Source organism: Siphateles boraxobius, unplaced genomic scaffold, assembly GCF_051911475.1.
Source record: "Siphateles boraxobius isolate OS27281-9 unplaced genomic scaffold, OSU_SipBor_1 13, whole genome shotgun sequence".
Classification (NCBI taxonomy): Eukaryota; Metazoa; Chordata; class Actinopteri; order Cypriniformes; family Leuciscidae; genus Siphateles; species Siphateles boraxobius.
In genome coordinates this window covers 22,886,315-22,907,170 of record NW_027508733.1, presented here as the reverse complement: position 1 = coordinate 22,907,170, position 20,856 = coordinate 22,886,315, and the positions used below count along the sequence as shown (strand labels likewise).

General features: G+C 37.8%; 2 protein-coding genes across 9 annotated transcripts in view; both read left to right on the top strand.

Moving 5' to 3' along the window:
* The window catches only part of ptprc (protein tyrosine phosphatase receptor type C), a 36,508-nt gene extending 16,920 nt beyond the window's left edge, over window positions 1-19,588 (top strand). For 5 of the 8 annotated variants that reach the window (XM_077226649.1, XM_077226652.1, XM_077226648.1 and 2 more), the window contains 28 exons: window positions 562-651; window positions 1,752-1,769; window positions 1,875-2,099; window positions 2,756-2,932; window positions 3,249-3,359; window positions 3,501-3,632; window positions 5,551-5,673; window positions 5,929-6,096; window positions 6,627-6,844; window positions 6,944-7,004; window positions 7,184-7,286; window positions 7,387-7,418; window positions 7,511-7,611; window positions 7,699-7,789; window positions 7,888-7,955; window positions 8,049-8,085; window positions 8,404-8,501; window positions 8,929-9,054; window positions 9,136-9,293; window positions 9,386-9,521; window positions 15,286-15,432; window positions 15,531-15,621; window positions 15,776-15,906; window positions 16,180-16,314; window positions 17,647-17,769; window positions 17,870-18,033; window positions 18,115-18,250; window positions 18,688-19,588. In XM_077226649.1, the coding sequence (XP_077082764.1) occupies window positions 562-651; window positions 1,752-1,769; window positions 1,875-2,099; window positions 2,756-2,932; window positions 3,249-3,359; window positions 3,501-3,632; window positions 5,551-5,673; window positions 5,929-6,096; window positions 6,627-6,844; window positions 6,944-7,004; window positions 7,184-7,286; window positions 7,387-7,418; window positions 7,511-7,611; window positions 7,699-7,789; window positions 7,888-7,955; window positions 8,049-8,085; window positions 8,404-8,501; window positions 8,929-9,054; window positions 9,136-9,293; window positions 9,386-9,521; window positions 15,286-15,432; window positions 15,531-15,621; window positions 15,776-15,906; window positions 16,180-16,314; window positions 17,647-17,769; window positions 17,870-18,033; window positions 18,115-18,250; window positions 18,688-19,008 (3,521 nt within the window). In that variant the 3' untranslated portion in view covers window positions 19,009-19,588. The remainder of the gene's footprint in view (window positions 1-561; window positions 652-1,751; window positions 1,770-1,874; window positions 2,100-2,755; window positions 2,933-3,248; window positions 3,360-3,500; window positions 3,633-5,550; window positions 5,674-5,928; window positions 6,097-6,626; window positions 6,845-6,943; window positions 7,005-7,183; window positions 7,287-7,386; window positions 7,419-7,510; window positions 7,612-7,698; window positions 7,790-7,887; window positions 7,956-8,048; window positions 8,086-8,403; window positions 8,502-8,928; window positions 9,055-9,135; window positions 9,294-9,385; window positions 9,522-15,285; window positions 15,433-15,530; window positions 15,622-15,775; window positions 15,907-16,179; window positions 16,315-17,646; window positions 17,770-17,869; window positions 18,034-18,114; window positions 18,251-18,687) is intronic. The other 3 variants (XM_077226654.1, XM_077226655.1, XM_077226651.1) reach the window with 1 other exon arrangement.
* On the top strand, window positions 12,286-14,674 carry LOC143736079 (E3 SUMO-protein ligase ZBED1-like). Its single transcript, XM_077226656.1, has 2 exons — window positions 12,286-13,276; window positions 13,687-14,674. The coding sequence occupies exons 1-2, from the start codon at window positions 12,461-12,463 to the stop codon at window positions 13,891-13,893; spliced, it is 1,023 nt and encodes a 340-aa protein (XP_077082771.1). The 5' UTR covers window positions 12,286-12,460; the 3' UTR covers window positions 13,894-14,674.
* Window positions 19,589-20,856: the final 1,268 nt, after the last annotated feature.

The following is a 20,856-nucleotide window of genomic DNA, read 5'->3' as shown; positions in this document are numbered from 1 at the left end:
ATTTAATTTGATTAAAATATCATAATCATAAAGGGGCCAGTTCTACACTGAAATCGACTCCCACATCAATCTCACCCTCACTCACCTCCTCACAACAACAAACCACAGGTAACATGCGTTTAATATTGTATTTCATGTTTTTTTTCATATAAATATTAAAAAAAAGTATTTATAAGATTTAATTTGATTAAAATATCATAATCATAAAGGGGCCAGTTCTACACTGAAATTGACTCTCACATCAATCTCACCCTCACTCACCTCCTCACAACAACAAACCACAGGTAACATGCGGTTAACATTGTATTCATGTTTTCATTGATGTATTCTGTTATCAACTGAAAATTTGATGAATTTATTGGCTGAATGAGACATTTTGGATTTAGTGAATGAACTAATTGAAAGTGACAAAACAAAAGAGTTGATTGCCAAGTTTTTAAAAGATCAGTCTACTTTGTTGGGTCGCCAAATGATGTCCAACATTCTTGCATCTCATACAGGACTGTGTTAAAGTATTTATATGATAAACATTTGATCTAATAACCGTTATCAATCATTTAGAGAATAATACTGGAGATAAAAACCAGACAAGCACATCAATCTCACTCCCACCCACCACCTCTCAACAACAAAACATCACTCCCACTACAGGTAAAGACTGTATTTAATATTCAATTTTATGTTTGTTTTTTCAACTATTTATCAGTTTCCAGGTTATTTTGCTTAAATACTTTGCCATATTGTTGAGTTTGTGCATTTTGTAGTAGTAGTACATTTTAATCTAAGGATTTTTTTAAAGTGAAAGAATCTGGCATTAAGTTGGGTGTGATGTCATGATAGTGTGTGACCACATGATGACCGATGTCCATATATTCCATACTGGAGTATTTATAAGATAAACATTTTATCTGTTTTTCTTCGGTCTATATCATGTATATAATTTCATCTGTTTTTCTTCGGTCTATATCATGTAAATCAATTAGCATATTGTTGAGCTTATGATAAACATTTTTTGGTCAATAACTATAACTATTATAATTTAGAGAACATTGCAGGTTGTAAAACCCAGTCCTGCTCCACAACCTTACCCTCACGCATCACCGCGCAACAACACAAAACCAAACCCCCTGCAGGTAGCAGTGTATTTAACTTCATCATGTGTTCATTCATTCACTAATTTGTCGGTTTTTCTTTAGCCTAGGTCATGTAAATAAATTGCGCTTATAAGATTAACTTAATGTAACCATTATCATTAAGACGAATGTGTAACACCTCACATCAACATGACACCACCACCACAGGTAACCGTGTAATATTCATGGTTTGAGAAGTACATAAAGCAATACACAAATCATATCACAAGAACAGTTAAAGGTAACACGGTAACAATTCAGAATCGGTGCTTATTCACAATTTAGCTATGCTGTATATAAATGCATTCATTTGTGTAAAGCAATAGTGTGAGCTAAATGAGTTTGCAGTACTTCAATATCCTGGTCAGCGAGTTTTAACTCTTTTATTGTCACTTACCACCTCAACAACTTTCAGAGAACGTGACCTTACCTACAAACACCACCATCACCCCTCTCACCTCCACTCAGTCCAGCTCAACCTCACCCCCACTCACCTCCAGCACCATCATGGGTAACACCACGCTATCTGTGCTCTCTGTACAAATCATTACTGCTTCTTTTTTGTGATTAAATTGCATGACTCACGATGATTAACTTGTAAATATGTGTTTTTCACAGTTACCACAAAAATCCCATGTGAGTATTTATTTATTTCACCTGTTGTTTTTTTAACTCGGATTGTGTTGTTGAGTACATGTATTTTGATTCTCATGAATTTTGAATATTCATATGCACTGACAGGTGAATACAACGTTGCACAGTTCGGATCAAAAGTCCATGTGTCGAATGTGAATGTCAGTGATACACAAACGTACAAAATCAAGATAATGAATAAGAACGAGACTGTGTTTGAAAAAGATATTTCTTCTTTCATTGAAATTCCATCTAAATCTTTAAAACCGTGCATTGAATACACCGTCAAAGTTGATGGCTGCCGGCTTGGAAATGAGACTATTCATTTTAGAGGTAAGTGATTTACAATCAGAAGTTTCTATTTACACTATGCTATTTTGTTAGATTTTAATGTGAAGTTCTTTTGAAAGGACTTGTAATATGTCTATGTGTTTCTCTCTGCACAACATAGCCAGAATTAATTTCTTGATTTGCATTCATAACTGTAGGTTTCTAATGTAACCAGCATTAAGATGAACAGTGTAAATGTTTGGCCAAAGATAGTGCACACTTGGAAAAAAAAAAGTTCAATGGGATTCTATATAAAAGACTAGGGTTCTTGGCTCATTTTTAAACAACCTTATAGGTTCTATATAAGAAGAAATCTCTTAAATGATTGCGTAATACTTTTGTGTTTAACTGGTTATTTAAAAATTTCTAGTGATTAAGTATGTTTACAAGCTGCTTAATTCATACAATTAAATTAATTAAAAAGTTAAATCCATAAAGTTATCTCGTGATGGGAACCCCTAAAAGATTTTATATCCGAGTCGCCTGACAGAACCCTTATTATTTTTTTTTTCCTAAGAGTGTGCTTACTGTATATCCTGATGATGTGCTATGAAATTGTGTTTTATTTTATTGCATTGCCTCTCTTTGTTTTTCCTTTTTTTTTTAAGACATGGAAAGTAATGTCTCTGATTCCTTGTAAATTCTTTATTTATTTTTAGTCAATGAAAGTATCAGCCATTCTGCACTTGTGGGTGTAAAGAAAGTGTGTTTTGAGGATGACGAATGGAATCTGTCAGAATGTCTTAATTTAACAGATAAAAACTCCTGCGAAAATACAAAAATTACCTTTAATCTTGGCACATGCAACTACACATTGCCTGTCCAGATGCCCCCAGGTGAGAATTTGATCAATTAAACAGAAAATAAACAAACTAGTGGGGCAAATTTTGTTCTTGGCTTTCAAGAGTATGTGTTAGAGTATATTTATTTACAAATTTATTTATTTTCTAATTTGTAAGTAAATTAATTACTTAACATTTACATGATGAATTTGCATTACAATAACTCTTCCATGGAAAACAATGCATTGTGATATAGATAGAAAGATACAAGTTTGTAGCAACATAATTTACACTAGTGAATGGGGGAGAAGCTTCTTATTTAAATCATCAATAATGTTTGGTGTTGTTGTTGTTGTTGTTGTTGTTTTAGTCAACCCTGAAATAACCTTCATTAAAAAGATTCCCACTACGTTTAATTGGAGTAATAAACCTGAAAAATGTCAAAATAGCCGATTGCGGGTCCATTGCCATTTGATTCCAGGTAAGTAATGGCAGTGTTTGTAAAAAAACAAAACAAAACAAAAAGACATGTTTTGCTGCTAATGAATAATGTATTTAAAAAAGAAAATCATATTCGCATTGATGCATAAACACTAATGGTTTTCTCTTCCTACTTTATCAGGCAACCCCAGTATATATGATTTGAATGCCAGTGTGTTTTTGGAACCTTCCAAAATGTACTACTGCACTGGAAATTACACATATAAAAATACGGTCATTATAAGCAATGAAACCCAAGTTAGCATCAGTTGTGGTGAGTTTCTGACTTTGGCTCCCCACACCTGCAAATATTTCACAATAATGCCATGACTTTCAAAACATTATACTGTATTTGCTTTATTAATTTTATTTATGCTGCTGTTTCTTCAACTATGGTCCCTGTGGATTTATAAAACGATACTCGGTTACTAACGTAACCTCGGTTCTCTCTAGAGAGGGAACGAGTATTGCGTAAGTTTAGCTTACACTACAGGAACACTTTGTCAACGCCGTGCTTTTTGTTTCGTTTGGTGGGCGCACCAAGGGTCTCGCCTCCTCGAAACAGAGCCTGTCCAGATGGATAGTCGACGCTATAGCAGCTGCTTTACGCGCCAAAAGGTCTGCAATGCCCTCTGGGCATCAGGGCTCATTCCACGAGAGGCGTGGCCTCGTCGTGGTCGTGGTCCAGTGGGATTTCTATCCATGACATATGTGTAGCGGCGGGCTGGAGCTCTCCGTCTACCTTTGTCAGGTTTTATAACCTAGAAGTTCCTGCCTTGCAGGCTAAACTTTTGTCAGTTTGAAGGAGAGGTGTATTCTGCCCAGATCTTCCTGCTCAGATCACTCTCACGTGACTCAGCTCTCCTTGTTGAGCTGCACTAGTAGGGTATGTGCCATGTGCCTATACAGACCGGTGCGCTGCTCTGTATTCCCTATGTGTGCTTATGTACAAGTGATGGCCCGCGTGGCTGGCCAGCTTATTTTTTCCACTTATGGGGTTCCCCTTAAAGTTCGGGGTCTCATGTGGATGCTTGGCGCGCACGGCGTTGACAAAGTGTTCCCGTAGCGTAAGCTAAACTTAACGCAATACGAGAGAACCTCTCGTAAGAGAACGATACTCGGTTACTAACGTAACCTCGGTTCTCTCTAGAGAGGGAACGAGTATTGCGTAACCGGCCGTGCTTGCGCCACGAGCGACTTCGCTTCAGTCGACGAAAAACCAGGGAATTCAGCCTACAGCCCCTATTTTATACGCTAAGCCACGCCCATTCTGGCGGGCTATGACGCTATGAAGGCGCGGGCGCCCTTCATTGGGCGTGACGTCATGCCGGGCTCACTGGTAGGCTGCAGCAGTTGCCCGCAGGGCAGCCAATGAGCACGCGAGATGGCCTGCTCTAGGTCTGCTAGCTGCTGCACTGCGTTGACAATGAATACAAAATTGAGGATAATTTTTTGGCTTCAATATCTCAAGAAGATGAATCTTTCCCATAGCATAAGCTAAATTTACGCAATACGAGAGAACCTCTCGTAAGAGAACAATAGTTAACTAGTTTATTTTATTTGTACACTAACAATTCCAAACAGTGTATACATGCATAAAAGATAATTCTGTTATTTTTTTAAATATATTTTTCTTAAAGTCATGATCATTTCCACCCCATGTCAAATTATGTGTTTAATAGCATTCTGTGGTGGAAGTGATATTTTAGGCGTTCTAAATTTTTGTGGAATAAAATGTCCACCTGCTTCATCATGCAAAGGATAATTTCACAGCTAGCATTTAATGCATCCAAAATACACAAAATAAAGTAATATTTTCACATTATTTTGCATTATTTGGTGAAATTCGAGCATGACTGGAAATGATGCACAATAAAAATGTATTCTTTGCAAGAAAGATTAATAATAATAAGCTCTTCTCTGACACTGTTGTCTAATTGGTAAACAATGCACAAGTTTAAAACAAAATCTATACATTTTCTACTACATTTAAAAATAAATGTTGATGACATGAAAAAAAAGTCAGTTTTATTGTGATCTTCAAATAAACTAAATTAAAATAGAAAATCTGTTAGTTTTAATAAAACATCTGGGTCATAAAGTGCCCTTAGTTGAAGAAATGTCCAGCTTCATATGTTACTGTCTCATGCTTTGTTTTGCTTTGATCCTGATTTATGTTTTCTTTTTTACAGATTTAAAAAATGAAACTGAAGTACTTTTGCAGACCAACAACACAGTTAAGATCAGTTGGGAATTTTCCCTTGGAGACAATTGCTCTGGCGTTCAAGTACATTTTAAAGGCTCTTGTGGAAATGGTAGTTATAAACCTTTTTTCCCCCCTGTAGTACCAAGTCAGTATCACTGAAATTAGATTTTGAAATGAGGTTTAACGGAATAGTCACTCACAAATAAAAATCCAATAATTGTTTACTCGCACTTATTTTAATCCAAATATATAAATGCTGCAGTTTTGTTTGTTGAACACTATCCCTTTAAATATTCTGAGGACTTCAATGCATTTATCAATCTGTTAACTTGACAGTGTGCATGTCTTCCATTTATCTTTTCAGAACAACTAACAACTGACAATCCATCCAATCCAAAAATTTTTGAAACTAAAAAATTACTTGCATTTAAGGAATACGAATGCAATATTATGGCTAAAACCAATATCTATACATCGGACCGAAAACCCCTTGTTTATAACATCTCTCATCACATAAAAACACTTTCTCACAGTAAGTGTAACATTTTCAAATATTTATTTCATAATTTGAACTTCTGTATATTTATGTGTAAAGAAACATATATGCAGGTTTATGACCTACATAATCTAAACTATATTAAAAAACTGTGATGCCAAAAAAAGAAGACCAATACGTCATAAAAATAATACAGATTACTGCCTGTTATTTGAGCTACCCCTTTTTTTCAATTATTAATATATTATTTGAAAGCACTGTTAGTCGTCACTAACAGAGCTTTCTTTATATATTTTGCCCTGATTGAAAGAAATGTTATGTATTGTTTCTGAAAATAGATCATACAATGTATTTTTGCTATTAATGCTTACATCATATTTACGAATCCAATTATTGCTTATTTTGTGTTTTTATGACTGCTTTGGGTTTTATCTTGTAGTCAATAGATTATTGGATTTCCTGGAAGTACCAGTAATGGGCAATTTTTAAATCCATAACTGGAGAAATGTTGTAGAGAATATAATCTAATCGGAAATAAAGACACATCTTTTTCTGTATTTTAATAGATCCCAGTTTTACACAGGATGATGTAAAGGTAATTGAAAAATCTCACAATTCTTTTACTGTGGACTGCAAGAACAGGAATAGACAGTGGAATGGAATAGATGGAAACTATACAGCCAGAATCAAGCCTAACGGAGGAACTGATAAAACAATACAAGACCAAGGCAACTGTTTGTTTAAATTTGAAAATCTTTACTACCTGACAGAGTATACTTTCGAGGTATTTATTTATTTTTTTGCTGCAGCCTGAATGACATTTACAATGTTTTAATTTTCGTTTCACATTTATTCATTCATTTATTCATTCAATTAAATTCAGATTACAGCCACAAATGGTAACGGTAACCACTCCACTGTTATAATTAAACGATCTACTAAGTGTAAGAACAACCTTTTCTTCCTCTAACATACCTATATTATTATTTGCCTTTTTAGATATGTTATCAAATAAAATTAAAACATAAAGAGTATTAATTTGTTTACAATAATAAAATTTTATAAATATAGTTATAGGGCAGAATAACAGTCCAAAATCTGAAGTGGTGTGTTCCTCTCTCAGATAATGATAAGGGTGTCATCGGATTCTTGACTTTCCTCATCATTGTGACATCACTTGCCCTCCTTTTTGTGTTGTACAAAATTTTCCTGCTCAAAAGAAAACGGTCAGTTATCAAATGTATTATTTTCAATTGATATGAAATCATTATAGTATCAACATTAGCATAAATATTAATCTGTTTCGGATGGGATTTCTTACTACAGGGATCCTGAAAATGAAGAGATTTGTCTTACACGTATGATATTTAATCTCCAATAAACTCAATTCAGTGTATTTTGAAAGTGAATTGATTTGAGAAGAACTCATTGGTTTTCCGTCTCCTCTTAGAACCCCTCCGTCCAGTTGAGCCCATCTACGCAAACAATTTAATCGAGGCTTACAAGACAAAGATCGCAGATGAGAGTCGTCTGTTTATGGATGAGTTTCAGGTGATTCTTTATATGATAAATCTATAGTATCTGCAAACTGCTGTTTAAATATAATGAGAAATGCATTGAGATTCTGCTTCTCCTCAGAGTATTCCCCGAATTTTCTCCAATTACACCATCAGAGAGGCAAAGAAACAGGAAAACCACTCTAAGAACCGCTACGTTGACATTCTGCCTTGTAAATATCAGTCAAATATTCATAAAAACATCTGTTACCCACAATTCCTTGAGTAGTTTTCAATCTGAGAATTTATTGTTTTATGCATGGATTTGCAGATGACTATAATCGCGTTCCTCTCTTAACTGGAGGTGAGCGTGACTACATCAATGCCAGCTTTATCGAGGTGAGGTCATATAAACATACATATTTCTAATCACAAGAATCACTTTCACAATTTCTGACTTTTGACTTCTGATTATTTCTTCTTCCCATACAGGGATATCGAGAGCCAAAGAAATACATTGCAGCCCAAGGTACAAATCCTCTTATTAAACAATAGGGATCTTAATTATGTGTATTCTTGGTTTTCTGTTAAAGTGAATTCTTTTTTTTTAAAGAATAAAAATAAAAAAAACAATAGTGATCATTCTAAATTGTGATTCGCCGAGACGCATTCAAAGCGGCCGATGAACGCTCTTTAACCCCACATTCAATATCACTTTTGCTTGGCAAACATAAAATGCAGGGAAATTGTTTACGCCAACAATTAAGATTATTAAATGTAACAATGAACTGCCATATTAGGTTTAAATAATAGCCACATTTCAATTTTTGTTGGACGGGTTATCCAGGACCCAAGGATGAGACTATTGATGATTTCTGGCGAATGGTTTGGGAGCAAAAGTCATCCATTATTGTCATGGTCACCCGTTGTGAGGAAGGAAACAAGGTAAGTGGTTGTGTTTGGTCTAGTGTTTTTTTTTATCACGATTATAGTATTTATTAATAATTTTAAATACGTTTTTTTTTTTTTTTTTTTTTTAAGTTTAGTTTAATTTTTTTTTTGGATATATCCACATATTTTACTTTAGTTTTAGCTTTAATTTTAGTACTCAAAGTGAATATTTATTTATTTATTTTTATTTATATTTATTTATTTATTTTTTTATTCATTCATTCATTCATTCAGATACCAAGACAATTTCTAATCATCTAATATTTATCTTTTATTTCAGCTTTTGGGCTTTACCTTTTTGTTAACAATAACAACAGTCTCAGTTTATTTCTGATTGACGTTGTTTTTTATCATCAATCTTCATCATAGAGATCCTGAAAGTGAATTATTTCAACTGACTGCTGCTTGTTTGTCCTCTCAGATCAAATGCGCTCAGTACTGGCCATCTCTGGACAGAGAGACTGAGATTTTCGAAGATTTTGTCGTGAAAATCCGAGCTGAGGAACACTGCCCTGATTATATCATTCGCTATCTGGTCCTGGCCAATGTAAGTGTGTGCGGTCTGGTCATTCTTACATGCTTTATTCAGACGGTTTTAACTTAATAAAGTGTGTGTGTGTGTGTACAGAAGCGAGAGAAAGCCCCGGAAAGAGAGGTCACTCATATCCAGTTCATCAGCTGGCCTGACCACGGAGTGCCCGGAGACCCCAGCCTGCTTCTGAAGCTCAGGAGAAGAGTCAACTCCTTCAAGAACTTCTTCAGCGGGCCTATCGTGATCCACTGCAGGTAAGACGGGACCGGAGACATTACTACCTATTAAAAAGGTATTTGTCTAAGGGGGCAGTTGGAGTTGATGAATGTTGCCGTATCGTCTATAGTGCAGGTGTTGGCCGCACAGGAACGTATATTGGCATTGACGCAATGATTGAAAGTCTCGAGGCGGAGGGAAGAGTGGACATCTATGGATATGTAGCGAAACTACGTCGCCAGCGTTGCCTCATGGTCCAAGTGGAGGTGAGTGAGACTGCAGGGGGGAAAGTGATATTAAAAACAAAAAGCTCAATTTGGTCATATTAACTTTAAAACTAAATGATAAACCTAACTTGGACTAAATATTTATACTTACATTTTGATTTATACAGTATCTAAGTTTTATATTTTAAATGAAACATTAATTTGGGTTAGTTCAACTAAAAATGAAAAAAAAATTCATCATTTACCCATCCTCATGTTGTTCCAAACCTGTAAGACTTTCGTTCATCTTTGGAACGCAAAAGAAGATTTTTTTTTTTTATGAAATCTGAGACATTTCTGTCCCTTCATTGACAGTCTGCGCAACTACCGCTTTGACGATTGGTTCTCGCCAGAGGCGATTTCTTTAAGACTGCAAGGGAAGCTCAGCTTCCGCTGTATAATGTCAAAAAAATAATGATCAAATATGTACTATTGTGTTAATATTTTATTGAATAAAAATGCGTTAGAACAAGTTAATCTCGAAGACGAGTTCGTTCAGAATCAGCAATGTATAGCAGGTCGGCTGACTCGATTTCCTTCTCATACAGTCTCGTAGCATCACAGTGCATTTCCCTATGGCATTTCCCCATTGAAGCTGAGTGTCCATTGACTTCAATGGGGCTGCTTAGAACAGTTTTTTTTCAGTGCTTCAAAACTAGACGGTCATTGGATAAATGCTGCGATTATGTCCCGCCCACGGACGCTCAGCGTCTCTGGGGTGAATAGAGAAGTGGGCTGGCCTGGAGTCCGGGCGTCTGCGTGATGATTGGAGGATCTGTCGAAAGACTGCATCTCCTTTTGACTGACAGCTATTTTGTACTATAAGAAGTCGCTGAAGCTATTCGCGCTCAGTCCCATCGGATTTCTCAAGTGTAGTCAAAAGACAAACTGCTGCAACCTATTTCTTGATATTTGCGTGCGAAATTGCGAATTTTCATTTATATATTTCACAGTTACACACCACATCCCTTGTTTGAGTTTTAGCGAGTTTAATACATTTTTTTTGATCGTCATTCATTCATTCATATAGTAGGCAAGGCTAGCGTGGGTGAAACTGCACACGATGTCAGACAGTGCTAATATTGTCGACCTGATTTTGGCGAAGTCATTTGAAAGTCTTCCTTACGAGGAAAAGCTTAAAATTAAACAGAAGGGCAGATCAACATCTAAGATTGATTTAGTGCAAACAATAGGGAAAAATAACAGGTCCTTTCAGCTCTCCTGGTATGACAAAATTAGCTGGCTGACTGGAAGTGCTGTGACAAATAAAATGTACTGCTGGCCATGCCTCTTAATGAAACCTCATCCGAATCTCACGGATGTGTTGTTTGGGCAAAGGTGGGGTTTGAAGATCTGTCTAACTTTGACAGGGCATATAAAAGACATGAAAAGAGCCGTGAACATGTGAGTGCATGTGCAAGATTAAGTTGCATGGGCAGGATCAGGGTTGAGCATGCAATCAATAAAGGTGCTGGCATTCAAGTGGCTAAACATAATGAAACAGTAAAAAAAAAACAGGGCCTTCCTAAACCGCCTTATTGATGTGACATCCTTGCTTGGCCGGCAGGAGCTGTCATTTAGGGGACATGATGAGAGTAGTGAATCATCCAACAAGGGGAATTACAGGGTGTTCACAGAAACATTAGCTAAATATGAAAATATAAATAGTCACTGGAAAAGACGCCTAGTTGGTACGACAGGGTCACAGAGAATTTTCTTGAAAAGGAACGCAGGGCAGAATTTACGTTTAAATAAATGGACAATTCTATGATGTAGGCCGAAAATGAGCTTCCCCTCTTTGAGAGACCAGCATCCACTGGTTCTCGCAGAAGCTCAAACGTGCTGCGTAACAAGAATGAACCTCATTGGTTCTTGCGGAAGCTCAAACGTGCTGCGTAACACGAGAATGAACCTCATTGGTTCTTGCAGAAGCTCAAACGTGCTGCGTAACACGAGAATTAACCTCATTGGTTCTTGCAGAAGCTCAAACGTGCTGCGTAACACGAGAATGAACCTCATTGGTTCTTGCAGAAGCTCAAACGTGCTGCGTAACACGAGAATGAACCTCATTGGTTCTCACACGTCAAGCGAACATGCTTGAGCTTCAGTTTACTATAACTGATGTGTGAGTTGGTGAATGTTAATATGTTAATAAAAGCCTAAATTCAATCTGTTCACCATATAAAGTGATCGAGTCTCTTCAGAAAATTTGGACTAAACCACTCAATTCATATTAATTAGTTTTACAATCTCTTTATTAGGGGTGTAAGAAAAAATCGATACACTTAAGTATCGCGATATTTTACTTGGTAATACTGTATCGATTTTCAAAAACGCAATATCGATTTTTTTTTTTAGTTTACGTGCAAAAATATTCATGGTTCAAGTTTATGTTGTGTTTAAAATCCCTACCACTAGATGGCTATGCTGAGACGCACCACTAGTCTCTCGCCTAACCGCGTCTAACTTTTTGCTAAAAGCTAAAAACATAGCTATGGCTGAACCCCGCGTAAGACCGGCTCCTGCTGCATTCCGTGCTGAAGTGTGGAATTATTTTGGTTTCCAGAGTAAAGAGGGCTCTACAGATATCGACAAGAACCATGCGGTTTGTAAACTGTGTCTGGGAAAGATTAAGTACTCTGGTAATACCACGAATTTGAGGGCACATTTAGCAAGACACCATTCAGACACTCAGTTAAGCGAACAGCAAGCTAAACGAGTCGACCCCTCACAACTCACCCTTGCTCAAGTTCAAACGCACAAATTACCAACGACTTCAACTCGTGCAACCAAAATAACCCAGTCGGTAGTTTGCTGAGAAGGTTGCCTTGACATGTGACGCTTGGACGTCTAGGGCGACTGAGTCATATGTGACTATTACGGTTCATCACATAACTGACGAATGGAAGCTGGAATCCTGTGTACTGCAGACGAGAGCGATGTACGACAGCCATACCGGAGAAAACATCGCTGCCGTACTGAAAGAGGCCGTTGCTGAGTGGCGTCTGGACATAAAAGATCCCGTCTTAGTTACGGATAATGCCGCTAATATGCATGTGGCAGCTGAACTTGCCGACATGAGCCACATACGGTGTTTTGCACACAGTCTTAACCTCGCCTCACAGAAAGCGCTGAAAGTGCCATCAGTGGATCGACTACTCGGCAGGGTCAGACGCGTCACTGCATTTTTCAGACGCAGCACCATAGCTAGCCACCAGCTTAAACAAAATCAGGACCTGCTCAAGCTACCAAAGCACAGACTAATCACAGACGTTGTTACAAGGTGGAACAGCTCGTATGATATGGTGGACAGATTTTTAGAGCAGCAGCCAGCCATCTGTGCAGCACTCCTTTCAACAGAGGTCCGCAAGAGTGAGAAGGATATATTCACACTGACTGATGCTGACATCACATGTGCTGAAGCAGTACTCAAGGCACTCAAGCCCATGAAGGATGCTACCTTAGTGATGTCAGAGGAGAGCATGCCTACTGTTTCCCTGATTGCACCACTTTATGCAAAGCTTGTCATAGGCACAGAAGAACACCTGGATGACACACAAACCGTGAAGAGTATCAAGGCTGCTATAGCAAAAGATCTGGGAAAGAGATATGCTGATGAACAGGATACACTGCGAATGGCATCAGCTCTTGATCCTAGGTTTAAGGATCTACCCTTTCTCTCCGAGGCAGAGGCCAATGATGTCTACTTCAAAATAACTGATGCTGTGGTGGATGACCTCACCAAGCAACAGAATGTAAGTAAAAATAAATACATCAAATACACACAAAGGAAAATATTATGTTTAAATATTATTAAATATTATTAGGAAATAATATATGATCGCATAAGGCCTAAAGTGTAAATAAATAGTAATATAATCTCCATTTAATTGGACTTGAATCTATGTACAAAAATAGGATGAATTTTGATCATAGTTTTATTTTATTTTTCTTGTCACTTTATTTATTATTTCATTTTAATTTATTAAGTTTCATCTCAATATTTTATGATTATGCGTGGATCTTGGGCTTTGTTGTACATTTAAAAATGTTTAAATAAAGAATCACAAAAAAAAAATAGGAATTTGGGCTAAGATACGATTTAGTGTTGGTGTACATAAATTTACTGTAAACTAATACTAGTTTGATTTGATGTTTTCAGCAGCAAGGGGAAGTAGAAAGTCCAATGGAGGAAACTGGTCGGTCAGAGGAGGTTGATCATTCAAATGGCCCTGTATCCACCCAGTCCCCCAACAAGAGACCAAGGAGCTCATGTGCTTTGGCAGACTTGCTTGGACCTACTTTTGCCTCTACCAAAAATAATGCAACGCCAAAATCTGCACATTACACTGCAACAAGTTCAACGTTTTAGGGAAGAACCCCCTTTGCCACTTCCAGAGAATCCTCTCAGTTGGTGGAAGTTCCATGAGCACGAGTACCCTCACCTATCCAAAGTAGCAAAGCGCTTTCTTTGCATTCCCGGTACAAGTGTCCCTTCGGAGAGAGTTTTCTCCTCCGTGGGAGATATTGTTAATGCACAGAGAAGTGTCTTAAAGCCTGAGCATGTTGTTCAGCTGGTTTTCCTCCACAAAAACCTTAAGATTAAATAAGCTTCCCTTTTCATTGATTTAATAATTAGTGTTACATTCCTAAATGTTTCCTTTAGGAATCGTGTTTTTATAACACTAAGTGTTATGTGTTGGATCCTGCACCTCAGATTGCACCTTATGTTATGCATTAGCCTTTGTTATGCATTAGCCTGTTATGCATATGCATTGCAGTCAGGGGCTGTGTATTTTCTGACAATTTACATTAAGTTCTTCAATGTTTCCTTTAGGAATCGTGTTAGTGTTTTTGCAACACAAAACATGTTGGATGTACTAGGGTACATGTTGTGTACTAGGAATAGTGCAAGCACTTTTTTTTATTGACATAACAATGTCTTTTCTTTTTTGAGATTGTGTGATTTTTCAGATTTCTTTTTTTATGTATTGTGACAAGGTCTGTATTTATTTTATTTTATTATGGCTTACTTGAGCATATAAAAATGTGTTCACCAAGAACCTGTGAGCACAGTCCCAAACTGGCAGTTTGATTTTGCTTGTACTGAATTGTTGTTTACCTAAAGTAAACTTGTTTGACTTTTATGCAAATCATGTCTTTTTTCAAATAATACTTTTTTCTAAAATGATAGTCCTACTTTAAAAAAAAAAAATCGCAATATATCGCATTATGCACAGTATCGGAATATATCGCGATATATTGAATCGTGACCCATGTATCGTGATACGTATCGTATCGCCAGATTCTTGCCAATACACAGCCCTACTCTTTATGAACTTTTTGAAGCGTCAAAACTGTAGATGCGTGGGCTGTCAATGGAGGGACAGAAAGCTCTCAGATTTCATCAAAAATATCTTCATTTGTGTTTTGAAGATGAATTGAAATTCTTACAGGTTTGGAACGATATGAGGGTGAGTAATAGCAGAATTTAAATTTTTGGGAGAAACCTAAAATTTCTTTTATCTCTGAAGAAATATAGCAATATTGGGTCCATTCAAGTCTGGCCAAATGTTTTATTATTTTATTTTTAAACATGCTTTATTTTACACTTTTACATATGTACAAACCATCTACATATTAGTTAAGTCTGGCAAAATTGAATTGTTTTGGTGACAAAATCCTACAAAAAATCGTTTGTAGCACCCTTTGCTTTACATTTGGTTAATTCATATTTAAGTGTGTGTGTTGTTGATTGTTTCAGGCCCAGTACATCCTGATACACACCGGTCTGATAGAGTACAACCAGTTTGGAGACACAGAGCTGTCATTGTCTGAATTCCACTCAGACCTCAGCACCCTCAGACAGAAAGTCGGAAGTGAACCCAGTTTGCTTGAAATGGAGTTCCAGGTTTGTCTTTCTATGATTGTCACCTGGTTATGGACACTGAAGTGTTCTGTATGTGTATTGGATTATTAATGCAGTGTGTTTTCTTGTTGTTTTTATAGAGACTCCCCAAATTTAAAAACTGGAGAACATTCAACACCGGAAGCAGCGAGGACAACAGGAAGAAAAACCGCTACTCGTCTGTCATCCCATGTGAGTGATCAAACCAACTTTATTGATGTGCAGATCCTAGTTTCATATTCATGTTACAGCATTATACATCACATTTACAGTACAGATACACCAGATTATTTATTCATTACAAATGAACAACAATCTGAGTAACCAGCAAACATTTCTATTGCAGATGACTTTAATCGAGTCCTATTTAGACTGGACATTGAGGGCAACCAGACCAGTGACCCTGAGGATGAGGATGAGTATTCATCAGATGAGGAAGAAGAATCGAATGAATACATCAACGCTTCATTCATTAATGTACACAACTTGATTCCCTTGACTTTATATTATCTACTATATCATTATTTTTAATTACAGTAATGAGAATGGGAAGAGAAAATGTGCTCAACAAATAATGTTAAAAACACCTTTTTAAATAAAAACCTTTATTTCATTATTTTATATTTGTGACTTAGTTATAAACAATTATGAGAAAAGGAAATACCAGCCTAATACCTAATAGTTGATATTGAAGTAAGTGATAATAATATGTTAAACTCAAGCAAATATGCTTATTATTGTTTCCAACAGGGCTACTGGTGTAATAAGAGTCTGATCGCTGCACAGGGGCCTTTACCAAACACAGCAGAAGAGTTCCTGCTCATGCTGTATCAGCAACAGACTAAAACACTGGTCATGCTCACCGACTTCCAAGAGGACGGCAAGGTACGACCTCCCTCAATACCAGACACACACACAGACAGATGGACACACGGACACACACACACACGGACACAGACAGATGGACACACGGACACACACACACAGACAGATGGACACACACACACACACACAGACAGATGGACACACGGACACACACACAGACAGATGGACACACGGACACACTCACACACATAGACAGACGCATACAGACAGACACACACACACACACAGACAGATGGACACACACACACACAGACAGATGGACACACGGACACACATACACAGACAGACAGGCAGATGAACAGACACACACACACACACACACACAGACAGACGCATACAGACACACAGACGGACACACACAGAGACAGACGGACACACAGACAGACACACACAGACAGACGGACAGACACACAGACGGACAGACAGACAGATGGACACACAGACAGATGGACACACACACAGACGGAAAGACAGACACACACAGACGGATGGACACACGGACACACACACAGACAGATGGACACACACACACACACAGACAGATGGACACACGGACACACACACACACAGACAGACAGGCAGATGAACAGACACACACACACACACACACACACACAGACAGACGCATACAGACACACAGACGGACACACACAGAGACAGACGGACACACAGACAGACACACACAGACAGACGGACAGACACACAGACGGACAGACAGACAGATGGACACACACACAGACGGAAAGACAGACACACACAGACGGATGGACACACGGACACACACACAGACAGATGGACACACGGACACACTCACACACATAGACAGACGCATACAGACAGACACACACACACACACACAGACAGATGGACACACACAGACAGATGGACACACGGACACACACACACACAGACAGACAGGCAGACGAACAGACACACACACACACACACACACACACACACACACACAGACAGACGCATACAGACACACAGACGGACACACACAGAGACAGACGGACACACAGACAGACACACACAGACAGACGGACAGACACACAGACGGACAGACAGACAGATGGACACACACAGACGGAAAGACAGACACACACAGACGGACAGACAGACAGACAGATGGACAAACACACAGACGGACAGATTGAGACACAGACGGACATACAGACAGACACACACACACACACACACACAAAGACGGACAGACAGACAGACACACACAGACAGACAGACACACACAGACAGACGGAGAGACCGAAAGAAAGACACACACACCGACGGATATCTGCCCAGTTTTTCAGGCCATATCTGTATTTTTTCCAGGATTTTTGCAGTCAGTACTGGGGGGATGAGAAGAAAGCGTTCGGAGAGATGGAAATTGAGGTGAAAAAGACAGAAAGCTTCCCAACGTATGTCAGACGGCACTTGGAAATACAGTCCTCAAAGGTAACCAAAGTTTGTCCTCGACATGAATATCTGTCGTCATTAACTGCAGACATGTTTTCTGATACATGAAGTAACTGATCCATCTCGGATCCTATAATAGAAGAAAGAGATCTTGAAATTGGATCAGTACCAGTTCCTGAAATGGAGAAGTGAACTTCCAGAGAACGCTCAGGAGTTAATAGAGATGATGAAGAACATCAGAGAGAACGGCAATTATGACAACAGCAAAATGAACCGGAATGTCCCCATAGTGGTGCACTGCAAGTAAGTCCAAATACCAGAGACTTCTCTTTCCCAGATGGATGGATTGAATGCATTTTAAAATTTCCTTAATTTGTTTTTCAGCAATGGATCGTCGCGCACCGGAATCTTCTGTGCCTTATGGAATCTCATGGACAACGCATTGACAGAAAAGTTGGTGGACGTCTTCCAAGAGGTCAAAAACTTGCGCAAGGAGAGGCAGGGAATGGTGGAAACATTCGTAAGTTCTTGCTTCATAAATAAAAACAATGACAGACATGACTTTATCTCACAATTGCACAAATTAAAATTTTTCCTCAATGGAACTTTTTTTTCAATTTGAATATTCATCCCACAATTACCTTTTTTATTTGTACTGCAACAGGAATGGACTTCCTTAAAATACAGATCTGTTTTCACACTCATTTTTTAAAAAATGTTATAGTGTCTTTCATGGCCATGTAATATTTTGTTCCATGAATCACGTTCATATTTTAGCACGGGCTAATTCCAACTGTAGCCTATATCATTGCTAACCGCTTTGCTAAATGTTAAAAGGGTGCTTTAAAGAGGCTTCAACCCTTAAAATTGTGTAGTTTGCAAATGTATATCTCACAAAAGTATCTTGTGCTGCTCGTTCCGTTCAAAAATGCTCAAGTAGTTGTCACCTCTCCACAGGAGCAGTATCAGTTCCTCTACACGGCTATAGAGGGCGCTTTCCCGGTGCAGAACGGCTCCGTAAAGACACCAACTGCAAACGACACCGCGCAGATCATCAACGAAACGACGGCGCTCCTCGTCGAGCCAAACTGCACTACCGATGCTGAGCAGAAGGAGGAGGGGGAGAGTAAAGACCCAGAGAGCAAAGCACCGGACAGCAGTGAACAGCAAGCCTCGGAGAGCAGCACTGCAGCGGCTTCACCAGCAGAGGGAGACAGCGAGAAAACCACAACAACCGAGAGCACCACCAACGGCCCTGCGGCCACCGTAGAGGTTTAGAGGCTCAAACGTTTTATCTGCATTTGACACCAAGTGTCTCAAAAAGATACTTTTTTTTAACAAGTGGTTATTATGCTTTTGATTTCTTGTTTTACATTAGAGTTTGACTGTACATTTGAGAATTCAGGTCCAATCAGACGGATCCATTACAACTTACATTTCTGCCTCATGTTTCGTTGTTAAAAAAAAAAAATAAAAATAAAAACTTTCTGTATAATGATGCTGTTTGTGTGAAATTAAACCTGTGCATATCGACAATGTTTATTCACATGTGTAAAGGTTTTGCTTTATGGTTTGATTTTTAGGCTATCAAATTGTGTTTTTGAATGTATTGTAAAATAAGACCTTACAAACGATATTTTTTATTTTAAGTGTTCTAGTTTGGAAACTGTATCAAAGCACAATCGTATTGCTTCTAAATTATGTTCGAGAGCGTTGAAACAAATGCAAAGATTATGACTTTGCACTACAGGGCTGTCATCAAACTATCTTTTATTTCACTGTTTTTCCTAATCCCTCAATACGTTTCATTTTAAGCAGATGTAACAACATAAAACAATAAAGGATAGCTTGAACAATACGACTGCTGTGTTTTAATTCATTATAAGCCGGGGGGGGGGGGGGGGGGGGGGTGCTGATGCAGGTTGTACCCTCTTTATGGTTTTCTCTTCAAACTTGGCCTAGAAAAATCATAGGCTAATCTAATGTAAATCCAGCGTAATATGCCTAAAAACAAGCCTTTGTAATACAAACATGAGCCATAAGATGGCGCTTGCCAACAAAGAAGCGAGTACAAACTTATCAAGCTTTTTCCTAGTATGAATAATGGATTTAAATTTTAAATACAAATTTCTTTGTGATGATAGACTGGTAAATATGTGAATTATTGTCACTGGGGATATAATATTTTCATATGATTTGTGAATGGATTTACATGGGCCATAGGGCCTATGCATTTAATAATGTTTTAATATAAACATGAATGAGAGTATAAAGAAAATAGTTTACTTATATAGTGTAAGGGGGGTAAAACGTGTTTTTTTTTTTTTACTGAAATTATGGTTTTGTTGATTCAGATCTCTGAAAAACTATTTATCTCACTTCATTTCATTTTCTCCTTTAACTCGGTAAAAGAAAAACGAGACATCAATGGCCATGCAGTGATTCAGGAGATAGAAATGAGTGTCTTCTCATAACACACTGGAATAAAATAACATTTAGCCTATATATATATATATATATATATATATATATATATATATATATATATATATATATATATATTCTTTAAATTATTAGTGTAGGACCAAATCCAGGGGCCAATTGTAGGTGAATTGTTGTATGAAAGGAGAATTTAAAGCTCACTGTTTTATAACTTAACCACCACATTTAATATATAGATATTATTATGATTAGCCTATTATTTATTTTTTGCTTTTACACATTAAAAATGATATCGCGTATCAAAATATCATTTTTCACTTAAATATAAACCTTGAAATGATCTAATTATGCCTAGAGCAATTTTGACCTTTAACTGTAAATAAGTGCTACCGCTTGGAAGATTGTAAAGGGCAGCACGAGGTGAACGCGAGCGGGTCTCGCTGTCTGTACGGGTCACAGAGGGAAATTCCCTTTAAATAAATCATCAGTGAATCTGCGGAGCCGCGTTTGCATTCAGCTGTCACTTGTAACTCCACCCAGCCGTGCAATTATCATACCATCTTCCATGCAACATTTGTGACGGGTGTTTCCCTCTTTGAACATATAGGCCTAGCCTACTGTAGGTTTGTGTATTTCTGTAAAAGTATCAGAATCAGCCTCTACTGTATCTCCAGTAGGCCTATA

Coding starts and splice junctions, on each gene's coding strand:
- LOC143736079 (XM_077226656.1), top strand. CDS start 12,461: ATGTACGACAGCCATACCGGAGAAAACATCGCTGCCGTACTGAAAGAG. Junction 13,277..13,686: donor ACCTCACCAAGCAACAGAAT/GTAAGTAAAAAT, acceptor TGTTTTCAGCAG/CAAGGGGAAGTAGAAAGTCC.